Source organism: Epinephelus lanceolatus, chromosome 12, assembly GCF_041903045.1.
Source record: "Epinephelus lanceolatus isolate andai-2023 chromosome 12, ASM4190304v1, whole genome shotgun sequence".
Lineage (NCBI taxonomy): Eukaryota > Metazoa > Chordata > Actinopteri > Perciformes > Serranidae > Epinephelus > Epinephelus lanceolatus.
Genome location: NC_135745.1, coordinates 16,872,616 through 16,890,503, shown reverse-complemented (window position 1 = coordinate 16,890,503; position 17,888 = coordinate 16,872,616). Strand labels below are relative to the sequence as shown.

At 40.3% G+C, this 17,888-nt stretch overlaps 1 protein-coding gene across 1 annotated transcript in view; it reads right to left on the bottom strand.

Annotated features, from left to right (window-relative positions):
- ak5 (adenylate kinase 5) overlaps window positions 1-17,888 on the bottom strand; it is a 107,105-nt gene that overhangs the window by 35,402 nt on the left and 53,815 nt on the right. The window contains exons 8-9 of the mRNA XM_033651181.2: window positions 14,448-14,521; window positions 153-198 (exon numbers count right to left, since the gene is read on the bottom strand). Of these exons, the coding sequence (XP_033507072.1) occupies window positions 153-198; window positions 14,448-14,521 (120 nt within the window). The remainder of the gene's footprint in view (window positions 1-152; window positions 199-14,447; window positions 14,522-17,888) is intronic.

Below are 17,888 nucleotides of genomic sequence, written 5' to 3'. Positions count from 1 at the left end.
AAAGATAGCAGATGGGGATAAATATATGGTTGCTAATAAAAGCTTGGGTTGTATGGTGTGATGCAGCTCACAGAAGGACAGTAAGTGTGTTTGTGTGTTTGTCCTTTGTTTGTACAGACAAACAATCAGAATCAATCATGTCAGTCACTCACTTTCTGTGGTTCCTTCAGCATACCCAATTTCTTCCTCCTCTCTGACCTGTAAAGACAGAGACATTTGTGTTATATACTGTGTATTTTCACTTCTCAAATGCATCTTTTTTTCTTCTTAAGTTTCATCATGTTGTGTCACCTATGTGCTTTTGCCACATTCACCTATTGAAATTGCATTTGAACAAAAATTAACAGAAAAAATACATGAATCTACTTGATAATCCATTAACTGTTAAAAGTCAATTCTCCTTTAAAAACTTCCAAATGGTGAGAATTTTCTGATCTTCTCTCTCTCTCTCTCTCTCTTGAAGTGTTGGTTTGACAGAAGAAGTCTTATTTAATTATCATTTCTTTTTCTTTCTTTCTTTCTTTCTTTCTTTTTTTTTTTTTAACTTTTTTTTGCTTTTATTATGTAGTGGCTGAGGGTAGAAGGGGAAGAGATAGGGGGGACGACATGCAGCAAAGGGCCACAGGTCAGAATCAAACCTGTGCCACTGCTAGAACTCAGCTTACATGTGGCCCATGCTCTACTAGGTGAGCTACCAGAGCACCTCATAAAAGAGGTAACCTCATAAAAGATTTTTTTTTTCACTCACGTTGGGCTTTAACAAATTATGATGGTAATGCCCACACTTCAAATGTTATCACTCAACTGAATGGTTGTTATCAGTGGTTATCAGCTTCATAGATATGGGTTAAAAGGGCTTGTTGCACCAGCTAGTAGGTTTAGAAAGCCCATGAAATTGCCATTATTATTTGTCATCAGGAGCATAGATGGCGACCTCTTGTAGCAATAGTAATTGTGATGGGAGCAAAGGAGGAAGTCAGGGGACAAAGAATAAAGCGAGTATATGGAGGAGGTCAAGGTGAGTGGATGGGTCAAACAAACACAGAACTTTGACCCAAGAGACAGCTGCTTGTGTACCATGTGAAACCAAAACTCAGCGCTGACTTATTGTAACTAACTATGTCCCATTATACTACATAATGACCATACTCATTTTAATCCAAAGCATGTTCTTTTTTCTAAACCTAATCACATGGTTTTGGTGCCTTAACCTAAAAACTGTGACAGTTTTATTGGGCTGATAACGACCCTCTGAACCTACTAGTAGGTGTAGCAGCTGTCTTCTAACACATGTCTATGAGGTTGATAACCACTGATGACGCCTCTTCAATTTCATAGACGAAACAAATGATCCTTTAATTAAGAAGATAACTGGCAGATTAATCAATAATAAAATGAATGGCAGCTCTACTGGGCACGCAAAGATTTTATGTAAGTGACTCCTCATTGCTGTATATTTACTGTGGTGGTCAACAACAACAACAACAACAAAAAAATAAGCAGGGTGACCCTAACTACAGACCAGTCTAAAATAGAGCTGTGAAACATATCAATGTTATATCGATATCATTATAAGAGACAGGATATGGTGTTTTTTGGGATTTGGGATTGAAATTGAAATCATGAAATTGGAAGTGTTGTTTTTTCCTGGTTTTAAAGGCAGCATTACAGTAATTTTTTTTATTATTTGCCTTTACCCACTTAGTCATTATATCCACATTACTGATGATTATTTATCAAAAAAAAAATTCACTGTGTAAATATTTTGTGAAAGCACCAATAGTCAACTTAATATTGCTGCAATATCGATATTGAGGTATTTGATCAAAAATATTGTAATATCTGATTGTTTCCAGGTCACCCAGCCCTGGTCTAAAATATCTTTGAAACTGTCCCCTGGCTTTGTGCATGGGGTCACTGGCATGTTGAAAAAGGAACGGGCCTTCCTCTTACGGTTGTTTAAAATATAATTGCATCCTGTAGCAATAAGAGCAGAATCATAGGTCAAACAAGAGACACAAAGAAAAGGCTACAGTATTCTGCAGGAGAAAAACACAGTAAGGTCTCAGACTGAAAGCGAGAAAAGACAACAAGATGAAATGATTTTTGAGAGAATAAGAGTGCTGAGTCAACCCTCTGTCTCCCTGGAGCGAACACATGGTCTGAGCCTGGAGGAGGACTGAACCTCTCAGCAGCCTCATACAGAGATACAAACACATGTCCAAGTCAAACCAGGGCAGAAAGAAATTACAGAAAGACATTTTCCACTTTAATCTGTTTCGAGAGGAAGTCTGATTCATTGGGTTCAAGGGCACATTAACTATTTCAGACATTTGAGACCATTTTTCTGAGATAATTTCTCCCTCAAGTCTCATTGCTGCAGGTTTCCATGGTTATCCTCCTCAGTTTTAGCCATCTGCACCATTCTGGAACAAATGACCTGCAAGTAACTCGAGTGCTGGCATTGTCAGACAATATCATGAATTCTTATGACCTGACAGTCTGGTGACACCAGAAACAGACAAACACACAAAAGTCTGCACAGCTCATATTGAGAATGATTATGGTAACAGCGGGATCACTGTGGATCTTTGTGAAGCACAGAGGAGGATAATATTCAGAGCCATGTAAGAGATAAGAGCAGGAATCCATTTAGTCTTGCTGAGTGAGAAGCTCATTTTGTCCTGATTTAGCATGAGCTTTGTTTTTAATAAAGGGAGTCAAATCTTAATTACGTTATTCAGTATTCTGATCCCTGCAGTAATTTAAAACCGCTGTAATCAGTATTTTTATTTGAAAAGTGGATCAAATGACTGTGTGATGTAAAAGGAGTGACTCATAGACAGAATCCTGACCCAACTCTTTAAGTCATCTTTAATGATGAACAGTTGCTTATTCACTCATTCAGCATATACAGAGCAACATTTGCTTTCATTTGGAGTCGTGCCTCTGGTCACCTGATGATTTTAAAGGGATACTTTGGGTATTCTGAAGCTGAGTTATGTGAGGTCTTAATCTATAGTCAGTGTATTACTTACAGTAGATGTAGGTCGGCATGTCCCTGTTTGGAGAAGCAGACAGACGTGCCAACACCTAAGCTCAGCATGTGCTGCTGTGGATGGGGGACCTAAAACATTAACATCAGTCTAAGTGGATTCTATATTGAGAATATTTTTACAGCTTCAACTTGCCGTCAGATAGCACCTTTCCTTTGGGACTACATTTTCTCATCTGTCAAACATCCGTATTCCTATGCATAAGTGAAACAGTGCTGCAGGTCAGCTGTTTGGGCCAGACTTTCAGTGGTTTATGGGGGAGACAACAAATACAAAAAAACCCAAAAACATTGTGATTATGTCAGTGACGAGGAAATGCCGTTCACTGTGGAGACAAAGGGGTAACTTTGTGAACCAGAGTACAGAGAACAAATTTTGCAGAGGAAGACCGAACAGGCGGAAAGAGGGAGATAATTATGAATACTGAAGTTCCAAAGTTGAGAAAATTTGGTGCCAAAGGAAAGGGCTATCTGATGAAAAGGTAAAGTGGTGAAAGTATTCTCAATATACCGTCCACTTTAAGTGATTTTAAGTGGCTAAAATATGTTCTGCTACAAACTCCCATAGACAGCAGTGTATTGCTTAGCGTCTCTCCAAACTGGCAGTGACCCAACAGCCATCTACCGTAAGCAATACACTGAATATAGATAAGCACCTCATACAACCCCACTAAAAATCCGAACTATCCCTTTAAGGCAAATATTAACTGTCTTTTAGTTCTGTTTTTGGTCTCCACCAACTCTTAATGGTATCATCTGACTAAATGCTTGTTACTAACTGTCTGTCTGCTGTTTGGTGCTGAGCAGGTTGAGTACAGTGGGTTTAGAAGAGCTGCCTGCAACAATGCTAATGAGGGTCTGACCCAAACCAGTCAAGTAAAACCAAAACAAAAAGTTGACAGACGTCCCCAGAGGTGGTAGATAATTCTCTGTTGATTCATTACGAGTGACTTATTTCACAATTGACCTCCTGCAGTTTTAACTTACTCCTTAGAAATAATCATTTGTACCCTAACGTTGCTAATTGCTAAATTTGCTAATTACTCAGTTGCCCCCATTTACGTTCTTGTAGCCATTATGTTTTCCAGAAGCTTAAAGAGATATCTTTACCATCTGCAGTAGCAACAATCTGTTATCTCGATAAATATTAATGTGTACAGGATGTCAATCGTAATGTGCTGTTTAACAACCACCTGCCAAAATGACGTATATCCAGGTATTTAATAAGATAAATAAGATGACAATAAAACTATTAAATATAACAGAGCTACAGTGAGTGTCGAGGTGACAGAGACAAATGAGCAATATTCATTTAAATGTGTGGAGCAATTTGAGGATCCGAATGATTGAATAAAGGTAGCAAAATAATTACATTGAATGCATGATTCATTAATAATATGAATGAATGATTTGTAATTTGATTTGGGACAATTTGAGCGAACAATTTATTAAATATTTCCCTAATGGACTCTGCAGTTTAGTGCCAACTCATTTCTATTCAAATAAAGCAGAGAGGGTTCAAAATTAAAATGTAAATGAATCTTTTAAAAGGCAAATAGAAAATGATCAGTCATCCAAGCACCAAGTTGTAGGAGAATGGAGGGAATGTCCAAAAAAAATAGTTTCTTTACTACAAACTTAGACAAAGTTGCATTATCTAACACAAATTTACAACCTCACAGTGTTCGTTGGCAGTGGAAACTACTCCAATTGTGCAAAACATTTACAAAAGTCTGACTAGGAACATGAAACAGGCATCTATTGTCTCTACTAGCCAGGTCTCTCAGGCATGCAACTATTAAAAGGAGTCCAAACAAGCCATTATGTGCTTCATCACCTCCATGTTTCCTTTCACTTCCCACCGAAAAGCAATTCAATGTGTGAAAACTGAGCATCCGACTTCACATTTGGGAGAAAAACATCTGATGTGCACATAAATGTAGCAAACATTTAGAAATACAGGTTGTTCTCGTTCTCAAACTGTGCCCGAGTAATTTCACTAAATTGTTTTTGCATTTTATGGAGCAACAAAATATCAACGTCCCAAAACTACATCAGGTGCAAGGCGGCAAAAACAACATTGAGACAAAGGCACCTGCACGCTGAGTAGATAATAGATGCTCCTAAAAAAAGACATTATGTCTTCCTCAGATTTTTTTTGCCATATATGTGTACACATACAAGGAATTTAACTCTGGTTTTTCATTACTCTCAGCTAAAACAAGGACAACACAATGAAATCTGCACAGTGGTGCAGAGCACAAAGAGTGCTCGAGTAAATATGATTCATGTAACAGGTTGCTTCATATACGTGCGAACAAGAAGGTCTGTAGATGGACAGATTCAACCCAGATGAGAATCCCAGGTGGAGTCCTGTCATCAGTTACATAAACACGTACACATGAAATTTTAATAAGCAAAGGAGGTCAGGTGATGCAGTCACAGAGCGACAGTGCTGGAATTTAAAATGGGACAGCTGAATGTTTCCTGTTTCCTCAGTGTTGCTTTTTTAAAGCCACAAATGCCACATGTTTATTATTGTGACCATGACGACTAGCCTCCCCCCCACCTTGACTCAGATCATGATGTTTCCCTAAACCTTCCCAAGTTCATTTTATACCTAAGCCTAAGCAAAGACTGGAGCCTATCCCAGCTGACATTGGGCGAGAGGCAGGGTACACTCTGGACAGGTTGCCAGACTATCACAGGGCTGACATGTAGAGACAGACAACCATTCACACTCACATTCACACCTACGGGCAATTTAGAGTCACCAATTAACCTGCATGTCTTTGGACTGTGGGAGGAAGCTGGAGTACCCAGAGAAAACCCACACTGACACAGAGAGGACATGCAGGCTCCACACAGAGGGGCTCCATTACCCTGGGGTTCAAACCAGGAACCCTCTTGCTGTGAGGCAACAATGCTAACCACTGCACCACCATGCCACCCATTTAAGGCCCTTTTTACAATAAGTTTGATCCTCTAAATATAACATTATAATACATTTAATTAAAAGATTTGGACACAAGATACAGTCATAGTCAATCAATAAAAAAAATGAACAATAAAAATATGAGTGTATATTAGTGCACGAGTAACGCAATGTACTGTGGTTTTCCACCAGGGGTAGGTAGTTCCCATGAGTCCCCCCCAAAAAATGGAGAATAGTTTAGTAATAAATTAATTTATTTTTACTATTTAATTTACTATAGAAATGAGTCCGATGTGACAAAGAGTTATAAGAGTGACTATCCTGATCAATGGTTTCACTTCCTCCACAGTTATGCAACTAACAATCAACTAATTAATCATGTTTGACAACCAAAATCTTTTCCGATGGAGGTCTCTGAAGTGAAATCTTATCAAATAGGGGTCCATGACCTAATATGTATCAATTTAGGGGGCCTTGTCATGAAAAGGGTTGAGAAGAAAACCACTGTGCTAAATGATTATCAGCCAAAAATGAAGCAGCTCAACAAGAAGAGGCTACACAAGATTACAAAAAAGTTAAAAAAAAAAAAAAAAAACTTTTTCAGTCCCAGAGAAGAATCAGTATTCAGGATATTTATCTAATAAATTCCTTTAAAGTGTTAGCAGTCTGAGTGCCGACTGAAGTGACGCTGTGTGAACTCCTCATTGCCTAAGCAATGAAACTGTCTTGTTTTTGTATTCTATGGAGGTATTTACAAAAAGAGACGGCTGACTGTCAGTAAACGTCAGACAAACGTCAGCTTAGCATCATCTGCAAACAGATGACTGATAAAAAGCCCTCCTTTGACATTTCCATGTATTAGCAGCTCTTGACCTCCCATTGCTGTAAAGCTGACTTCTCTGCGAATTATACATGCGGCTGTTTGCAAAGTGCTCGATGTGAAGTGGAGCTGTGGTTACATTCAGAGGAGGAGAACAGCAGAGACACAGAATAAAGTGAAGCAGAGCTCTGAGAGTGTTAAATAAATGCCGTCAGTGTGGGGGAGTCCTGGGTGCCAACGACGAGCCAGCTTGGCATGTGGGTACACCAACTGGTCTGATGACTCAGTTAGAGAGAGAGAGAAACAGAAGAAACACACGCAAAGCACGCATTGCTTACACGTGATGGAGACAAGATATGTATGTAAACACACGTACACAAGCACTCAGTAAAAAAAGACTGTTTTTCTTAATTCCTAGGAAGTTGATGTGTGTTTGTGATGGATGATGGCACATGTAACACACAGAGACATGTGTACAGTCATAAACACACACACACACACACACACACACACACACTCCTATGCTAACATCCAGCAAACTTATCGCTGTATCCATGTTAGCAGCTCTGTGACACTGTAGTGCTCGTTACACACTAAGACACAGAGCTGCTGAACAAATGCTGGCAAGACATTTTTTTTCTGTTGACATACTTAAATCCGGAACAAAGTGGTGGAACAACCAACATTTTCATCCTAAAAAAAAATCTTTAATAAACTGTAGATTATATAACATGATGTTTTTACTAATCCAGTTAACTAAAATACCTGGAAAAATCATCCCTGTACTTCATCACATTGATACAACTGTGATCCATGCAGTTTATACAACACTGTCCACAACAGTACAACCAGAGATGTTAAAGAATTAGCTGCTGTACCTCCTTGGTAGAAACTGATAAGTTAAATGTCTATCTCTATTTTGTTACGGTACTGACTGCTTTCCTGTATACACATGAAAATAGTGGCCTTAATGTGGTGCTAATCGGATGGTCAGGAGCTAAATGGTTCCTCCATTTTCTCATCAAATATCATTAAAGTATAATGTGAAAAATTTGTACAGTTTTTTCCAGAGAGCGCCATTGATTGTGGAGTCACTGGATAATCAAAATTCCAAGTGTTAGTCTTCAGGAAACCACCGAAATCATCATGATCAAATTAAATCATTTTCTGCTTGACATAAAGAGCAAATTTAATTGTATTTTAGCTGTAGTGGAGGAAGTATTCAGATCCTTCAGTAAAAGCGCTGATATCACACCGTAAAAATACTCTGCAACAAGAAACGGCCAAAATACATGGGACTCAGTTGTGGCGTGACACTTCTGCAGCAGCATGCCTGCAGCAGAGCACATCCATCATAATCTGAAGCTGCTACACTAATCATGGAAGCTGTGCTGCACTGCACAACATTATTTTTACACGTCTGGTCTATTTATTTTTCTCTATGCATGGCTCCGCAGCCCTCTAACAGGTAAAACTAACATGTAACTGTGTAAAACCTGAGTGCAATCTGTTTAAAATGATTGTATCAAAGACAATGTGATGTAGCAGAGCAACCTTGTGTGTGTTTTTACAGTTCACATTAAAATAATCAAATCAAATCAATGCATCCTATAGTTATAATGATCCAGTTAATTCATTCAGTACCAGTTAATATAGCCTGTGCTTTCAAACCCAGCATAACCAACTGCATTATCACTTGATAGAACTCAATGCACTTACAGGGAAGCTGGCAGCAACCACACACTGCAAAGATGGAGTCTGTGTAGCAGGTAGAAAAGCCCCTTCATGACATATTGCATCCATGCCCTACGTTTATTGGCCATATAAGTCCTTGGAAATGTGACATGAGTAAAAGTATGTTAAAATAATCAGTAAAATGTACTTAAAGTCTTAAAAGTTAAAGTCCTCAATGCAGGAAAATGTCCACTATGACTGTTGTACTATTAAATATTACATCATTAGATTATCATAACTCATGCATTAATTTCAAAGCAGCATCTTATTGTTGTAGTTGCTTGAGGTGGAGCTCATTTTTAACTCTTCTGTGTGGCACTGCAATTAATGAATTCATTTTTGTTATCTATTAATCTGCTGATTATTTTTTCCATTAATCAATGGATTGATCGTTTGATTTGTAGAAATTATGAAATTAGTGAGAACTGCCATCACGACTACCCAGAGATGCATTCAAATTATTGATTTTTTTTCTGAAACTAATTAAATGGAAAAGCTGCAAATCCTCACATTTGTGAAGCTGCAACCATGAAATTAACAATTGTCAAAATAGTAAATCTTCTGTCACTTGCAGAGATAATGAATCATCTGACAACTATGAATTTCTAGATTACATAGAAAACCAACAGAACTGTTGTGGAGACTGATATCATTATGTCCAGAGGCCGCTCCTCTGTGTGGCTAAAAATCCCGCTGACCTCTAATGGAGCAGGATGATGACATTGTTGTTGGCAGCGGTACAATCTTCACTTCTGCAAACAATTCCTTTGTGTCAGACTCTCCTGGTGAGTCACCTGTGTGAGCTAATCAAATAAAGTGCGGCTGTCACCTTCAACTCATTATTTTCAAACCTCGGGACCACAATATCGAACTGTCACTTTTGTCAAAATGGGTCCAGAGACGCTCTGGTGGGCTGAAGAGTGCTCGTCATCATCAATCTAGGTGGCTTTCACAAAATACAGCCCTCAATTGTTTATTTGGTGGTGGAATTATTGGAAGTATTTTCAATTTTATGCTACTTTCTGCATCTACCCCACTACATTTCAGAGGCAAACATTGTACCTTGCACTTTGTACTTGAGTCACTGAAATGAACCTTTAAACAGCAATATACATAGACTCAGAAAAGCACGGCTCATCCACATTAGGTGTTCTTTCATCAGGAAAAAATTAGAGGTGGTGAGAAGCAAGAAATAATTGGAGGAACATGTCCCTGAGATCTGACACCAGAAACCCAAAATAGCTGCTCTGCCCTTCTGTGGATGGGCACTCTAACAAAATTCATCTCCATCTCACATCCGAGGCCACAAATATGGGATGACAAGGCTGCACAGTGCCTTCGTTCCACTTCACAGACAAGAAGAGTGTCACTGCTTGCTCACAGGAAGTGCTGCACGGGGACGACGCCATCTTCGATGAGCCGGCTGCCATTTCTGTTTTTTTTTTTGGCTTTACTCTCCTTGTACTTCCTACAGGGATTATCAGCCCATGGTGTTGATAGACCAGGTGTTGTTCTGGCTCTAATTGCGCCTCAATATTGATGAGTAGGTGACAGTGGTCAATAACTATCAATCAGCCTCACTTTAAGTCCACTTTTATGTGGCATGACTAAGAGAGAGAGAGAGAGAGAGAGCCTTTATTAGAGAGTCACAGCCGGCCATGAAGCCCAGGAGACACCCAGCAGGATGTTGTTGTGACAAAGCACCCGGCTATGAGAGTAAATTTGTTTGTCATTAAACACTGTGACAGAACGGTGGACAATAGACAACACGTATCACTACCGTATAAGAGTATTAAAGTGAAGAGCTATAGCCTTTGATAAGTAGACTGTAGAGTAACTTCACATCATGCTACTGCAGCTGCTGGGTAACAATTTCTCTCAGGATATAATTCTGTTTGTGATGTTCATGGACAGGATCTCAAAGCGCAGCCGGGCATGGGAAGGGGTTCAGTTTGGTGACCTCAGAATTGCATCTCTGCTTTTTGCAGATGATGTGGTTCTATTGGCTTCACCACACCGTGACGTCCAGCATGCACTGAGGCAGTTTGCAGCCGAGTGTGAAGCAGTGGCCATGGTTCTGTGCTGGAAAACAGTGAATTGCCCCCCTCTGGGTTGGGAGGGAGTTACTGCCCCAAGCGAGGGAGTTCATGTATCTTGGGGTCTTGTTCACAAGTAAGGGTAGAATCGAGCCTAAGATGGATCAGCTGCGACACACCGTCATGGTGAAGAGGGAGCTAAACCAGCAGGCAAAGCTTTTGATTTACTGGTCCATCTAAGTCCCAACCCTCACCTCTGGTCATGAGCTCTGGGTAATTATTGAAAGAATGAGGTTGTGGACACAAGTGGCTAAAATGAGTTTCCTCCGTGGGATGGCTGTGCTCAGCCTTAGAAGTAAGGAGTAAGGACCTTGGACATCCGGAGAGAGCTCAGAGTAGAGCCGCTGCTTCTTCAAGTCAAAAGGGATTAATTTAGGTGGTACAGGCATCCAATCAGGATGCCTCCTGGGCGCCTCCTCCTAAGTGTTTGGAGCATGTCCCAGTGATAGGAAGCCCCGGGGCAGACCCAGAACATGCTGGATGGATTACATATCTCGTCTGGCCTGGGAACACCTTAGGGTCCCCTAGGAGGGGCTGGAAAGTGTTGCTGGGAACAGGGGAGTCTGGAATGCTTTGCTCAGCCTGCTGCCACCACGACATGGTTTCAGATAAGTGGTTAAAAATGAATGGATGGATGGATGCTGCTTTTTCATATTGTGACATGTTAAAATGTCTTGTGTGGAAAAAAAGACCTATTCTAACATCAGTCTTAAAAGAAAATCTATCAAGCAGTCCTTTAAAATGTGAAAAATCTCCATTTTATAAACTTTCTAGATCAGTATAACCAAATTGTGAACATGCATTATCCTGATCATTTTCACGCACAGAGTAATACTGATTTTAAATTGAATAAGACAAAGTACTAGTATGAGATCAGCATTTGGTTCCAGCTGAAATCCCACAATTACATAGAAATCCAACTCTATAATAAAGGGGAAAACAAAATGAAATATGTCCATCCATATAAAGATAGGGATAGAGTGATCCGATGAGATTTGACTCTGACAACATGAAATAACCCCTTAAACAGACCAGGTCACAGAAAGACAACAGGAGGAATGTGGTAGCCTAAAGTATCATATGTTTTATGGGTAAAGTATTACTTTAAAGGACAACTTCGGTATTTTTCAACCTGGGCTCTATTTCCCCATGTGTATGTGTGCGTATGATTCATGGGCACCACTCGTTCTAAAATTGGTTCAGTATTGAGCTGCGGAACGAGCTAAAACGGTAATGGGGGCAAATGCGTCCCGTATAAAAGTGCTTTTTTTCACCACTGACCGGTTCAGATCGCCAGTGCTATCTCTGTAAATAGCATATTGGTAGCGGCCCTGGGGCAGTGGTGAGTGTGAATGAGTGGAGTCAGCTGTCAGTCAGTGTTGAAGCAGAAAGGCGGAAGTTGTCCCCGCTCGGTATTGTAAATAAGTATGTGTGTGTGAAATGTGTGTTTTTTCGCCACTGACCGGTTCAGATCGGCAGTGTTATCTCTGTAAATAGCATACTAACTTAGCCTTTCCCTTACCTCTGGGCTGTGTGATGTCACAAGCTTTGCTCCACTGTGTCTGTAGCTCTCTCTACTCGTGGGGCAGCCGTTTTCTTGAGGAAGAGGCGTTTCGGGATTGGATGTCTTCTCTTCTTCAGCTGGCAGTAGTCATCATGGGAGAAGTGAGCACTGCAGACCCGATGGTCTGCAAGGCGCAGTGTCTGGACAGGAGTGTTAGCATCCATTTGTAGCACAACTAGCCACAACTTCAGCATCTCGCCGTCCGACAAAGGCAGCCTATGAAAGCTGTACGGGGTGTTGCGCGACATCCTGTTCTTGCGTTCGGGAAAAAGGCCCGTTTATTTGAGCACTCCAAAAGCTCCGGTAACACTCCAGGGGGTAGCACGTAAAAGACTCCGTCCTCTGACTCTTCTAGCGTAACACACACTTCACACACACATAATCATTTACATTACCAAGTGGGGACAACTTCCGCTTTCTGCACCAACACTTACTGACAGCTGACTCCAGTCATTTACAGTCACCACTGCCCCAGGGCCGCTACTATATGCTATTTACAGAGATAGCACTGGCGAACCGGTCAGTGGCGAAAAAAGCACTTTTATATACGGGACGCATTTGCCCCCATTACCGTTTTAGCTCGTTTCGCGGCTGAGTGGTACCCATGAATCATACGCACACATACACATGGGGAAATAGAGCCCAGGTTGAAAAATACCGAAGTTGTCCTTTAAGACACTCCACAGTCTCCCCTTATGAACAAAAATACTTTCTTTGCCGGTTTTACTTCCACTCTCGCCCTGCTTTTGTTTTCTTCAAAAACATAAAATGATAAATTTTAGCTGTACCTATTCTCAGCTAACTGCGCTCAAAATTTCTTAGGGGTGTTAGTGTAGTGTATGTGGTGTATTGTGGTAGATGTATTTTATTGTGCCTCCAATGTTTATAGTGTATTGTGGTTTTATGATGAACACTGTAGACCCACATGTAAAAGCCCAACTCATGACAAGAGCTGAAAATTAGCAGTTGTTATAAACTCTCTGTGCAACACATCAGTCTCATACCCTGTGTTGGAACTGTCTTAAAGTGCATCATCCCTATCAAATAAAGTAAATATAAATGCAAGTCTTTTCATAAACTGCACCACAGTGAAGTTGTTTCAAAGGCCGAATGACTCAGTGAGGTCCAGAGATGGAGAATATTGTTGTGTAATGCTTGGCGAGGATGCAGACGAGCATCATTCCTCCAAACAATCCTGGCGCTGAAGTGAAGCTTCACCCTGACCTCTGTCTGATTTCCCATCCTCTGAGTGTCTAGAAACAATTTGCTCAGCTCTCTACCTCTGTCTCTTCAGCTTTTCTCCACTTCATCTCTCTAACTCAGGGCTTTCTTCTTTTCCTGGGAGTCATGCTGCCCGGGGTGCTTTACTGATTCTCAGTTTTCTAACCAGGCGTCGTTTTGCGGTACATATTTTCTCTTTCAGGAGCACACCTCTTCACATTCATACATTGATTTCACACAAGGGAGCTACTCCATTTACTTTTGGCTGCTCAGTTGTGGACAGTATTTTGCTTGCAGTAATTCAGTGGTAGCTGAGTTAAAAGCTCTCCTCTGCAAGATTTGCTATCTGTTTTTTTTATCTGAGTCAGTGAGTGATTTTATGGCTAAAGACTGCTGAGGATAGTTGATGGATAAAGTTGCTGCTCTTGGGATCAAACTTTTTTTATAGTCAGAAACTATATCAGTTGTAATCCTCTACTTTGGCTGTTTTGGGTCTGTGGCTACATGCGTGTCTAAACAGGAAGTTAGAGTAATCTGAATAATCTAATGTCTGTTTCACTGCTAAAAAGACAGTATTTTCACAAAACTGGGCTGTCAATGCAGTAGAGAGATGCAAATACTGTTGAAATTGGTGCTATATGACCAAACAAAACAGAGGAAACGGCTGTACTTTTGCAATTTAATTGGCGTTTGGTCTGACTTTGGGGCAGCTCTCTCTTTAATTCTGCTTCTTCACTCTTTGTTCTGTAGTTCAAGCAACAGCATAAGAGTGAAACACGTCATCTGGTCCATCTCCATCTGTTTAATGGAGTGTGGTATCAATCCTTTATACTTAGAGGAATTATAAATAATCATTTAATGCTTTGTCAAGTCTTTTTTTAAATGTTCCTTGATCAGATCTGGTCCTTGATTAGATTCTATTTTAGTAAAGTTCTTGTATTTGTATTTCTGCCCACAGTATTTTAGGACAACATTAAACACAGCTGTATTAGAGATGTTTTCCAAAGGTATCGTAATCTTACCTCATCATACTTGCAGGCAACATCTGCCAGGCTGCTGGTTTCCCCCAGTAGACTGAGATCCAGCTCACTGGGACCTGAAGACAGAACAAAGAGAACAATAATCAAACTCTGAGTTTACTGTTAATTAACTTTAAATGACTCATTTCTTAAAGGAATTAGCACAAGTGTCTTTCTATGAATTTTCAGTGTAAATAAAGATTTTTAAACACTTGCTTTAGTGACATTTGGACCTGTTCTTAAGAATAAATCTATAAATAAATAGAAGAATAAATTAATATGTGTTCTGTACTTTAAAAGTCCCACTCTGGCAACAGTGATCTTCAGTCATCTTTAAGACAATTCAGCTGCTGAGTGCCACATTTCATCAGTCAGGAAACGAGGGAGAGACAGACACTACAGCACACAGCGGAGTTCCACTCCAATGCGCACACACACACGCACACACACACAAACACACAGACACACAGAGACGTGCTCACACTTACAGGTGAGAACACTAGAGCGTGGCTCGGGCCGCATTGTCGTGACCGAACTGACCCGACGCAGTTTGTTACTTGACATAGTTATTGTTATGGACAGTGTGTAACACGCTGCTCGCACAGCAGCGCAGCACAGCACTGTATGGAGCGGAGCCTGTGTTGCGTTCAGGCGTTGTCACGTAAATAACAAATTCCAGCACTTAAATAGGCCATAGCACAACACAGCAGCATGTCAAGTGGGCCGAACCCTGCTCCTGCCGCCCCCCGCCCCGACACACACATTGTGACAAAGTGCCGCCCTGGGCAAACGCCTATTAGGCCCATATCTGCATCCGCTACTGCAACAGATATTTAGTTTTCAGTGATATCCATCTAAATATGCTACTGGACATTATCCAAGGCTGATTCTTCAGGTTTCTTTCCACCCCTCACTAACAGAAGGCCAAGGTCTGATGACATTCTCCTGTTTAAGGTGTGTTCAAACATTATTTTATTTCCCCTTAACCTCTTAGAAAAGGAAAAACACCTGTGTCACCTAACTCTTGCAGACTCCAGTTCAGTGAAAGGAATAACCTGCTGTTGCAGTACAAATGTGGGTAAAGGCAGCAAATAAACATGTTTAAGAGGCTAGAAGCAGAGAAGCAGGATTTTTGCTCGCTAAAGAATTCATTTAACTTCTGTTTCTGGTTAAATTTATTTCTTCAAATGTGTAATTTTAGACAGAATTCTTCAAAAGTCACACCTTAGGTCTCAAGAATGTAAAGAAAGTGTCAAAAAAAGTTAAATATATAATGTTATATTAGAGATATATGTATCGTTAGCTATGATGGATAAATCCCATTATAGTCGAAATATGCCTGTTTATGTTGCATTATCTCTTAACATACATACATAACAAACTTCCAGATGTAAACATGCAGCTGCACTTTGAGGAAAATAAAATATCCACAAGTTAGGGTCAATTTTGGCCCCATGAACACTGAATCTGAACTGGACCTGAACTTCCTGTTGTCAGAAGTCTAACACATAGCATCTTCCGCCCCTTCCTCGGTGGAACTGGGTCGTGAATAACACTTCCCCTTGGCAGATTTCATTCCTGTGTGCCAGAGCCTCCTGAACAGAGAACTGGGTTAGATTGCAGCTTCAAACGTTGAGGCAGAATCCAGAGAGACGGTAGCTGTGCATTTCTTCCATGCATTATGTTAAAAAGCGTCAGAGACTTAGAGAGAAAATCAGACCTGCGTCGTCACTGCAGACTTCAGAGTCAGCAGCATGTCAAAATACACAGGGGCTGAAGTGTGACAGGTATGACAGCGTGGTGGTTTTTGTTTTGCTGTTGAGGCCAGTGATGTCTGGTGGCTGAGGCTGCAGTCGTCAGCAACATCTCAGTTTGGTCAACATAATTACAGACTGAGGATTTACGAGGCTGCAGCAGAGTTTCCTCTCTCCTGGGGAAAACACACTCGCAGCAGCAGATGGAGAGGCAATTTCTTTTGAAGAGTTTGTCTCCACTACGGTGATCTATTTTTAAATTTCATTTGGTCTGTTTGTTTCCTGCAGCTTTTTCATATTGTTTTTAATATCAGCAGATTGATGAAATTTCACCTGATCTCTGAGACAGAGCCGTGCAGAGACCTTTGGAGGAGCAGGTGCTCAAAGTTAAAAAGGGGAAACAATATTTTAAAGCACCAAAATTTACAGCATAACCTGGAGTTATAGTAACCAATATTCAAACAGAATGTGACATGGAGCCTTACAGCTACTCGCATCACACTATTGTTATCATACTGCTCCTGATAAAATCAGAGGAAAATTATAATAAATAAATAATAGGAAATTATAAATGTTGCAATGTCATTTGAGCTGACTTTCCCTTTAAATTTCTCAAAACCCTACAGTAAAATCACATGAAATTTGACACAGACATAGTCAGGGTCATCCTAAACAGGAATCTTTTCAAGATTTGATACAACCTATGAAGGCTTGAAAAAAAAGGACATTTCTAATATGAGGAAATAATGAATGTGTGTGTGTAATTTAAGGTGACTTGACCTTTATGTCTCTCGAGAACTGACCAATAAAACCACATGAACCTTTGTATGGTCATAGTTAGGGTCATCCTTTCAGCTAACACAGGAAGGAAAGGTTTTATACCAGGTCAAAGATAATGATTTAATGAGATTTTAACTTTGGAACTTTCTGTTATAACTTTTGTTATAACAGAATTTCATATAATGTGCAATATAATGTCATTTTACTTGGTATATTAAATGTGAGAAATTATTACTGAAATACGTTGTACTTTTTGGCCACTCCATTCACCTGTAACTTAAAAAACCAGCATACAAATCCATGCAGCAGCTGGGCTTTACCAGGTGTTCTCGAATGACGTCTCACTTGACTGCAGTAAGAACCAGCAGTCAGGACCACTGTTATACTTACACTGCATAACTAATACACAATTGAAGGTGTGTAACGCTGTTACTATAAATATAACGTTATAATCCTGTGTGGCAACTATGGTCGCAACGGAGGGCACCTCACAGATGACCTTTCACCTGCCACAGGTAGAAGGCCATCATCATGTGACGTAAACTGACTGACAGCACTCAGGTCATTTTAGTTAAAGCTAAATTTTTATGAGATGTATAATGTTCTTTCTGAAAAGGGCCACAGGAAGGCTTTCACACAAAAAAAAAGAAGAAAAAAAAAAGAAAACTATAATTACAGCCCTGCGGCAAACACACACACGCACACACACACACACACACACACACACACACACACACACACACAGAAGATCTATCCAATCAGCAGTTTCAAGGTGGACACCCAAGATTAGTGTCACCAGTTCAGTATTCGACCAAATGTTTCCCCTTCTGTTCCTGATGTGGTGTCAAGTAATTGCCAGAAAACTGTTTCATGCACAATATAATGATGTCACAGTGAATCTGAATATAAA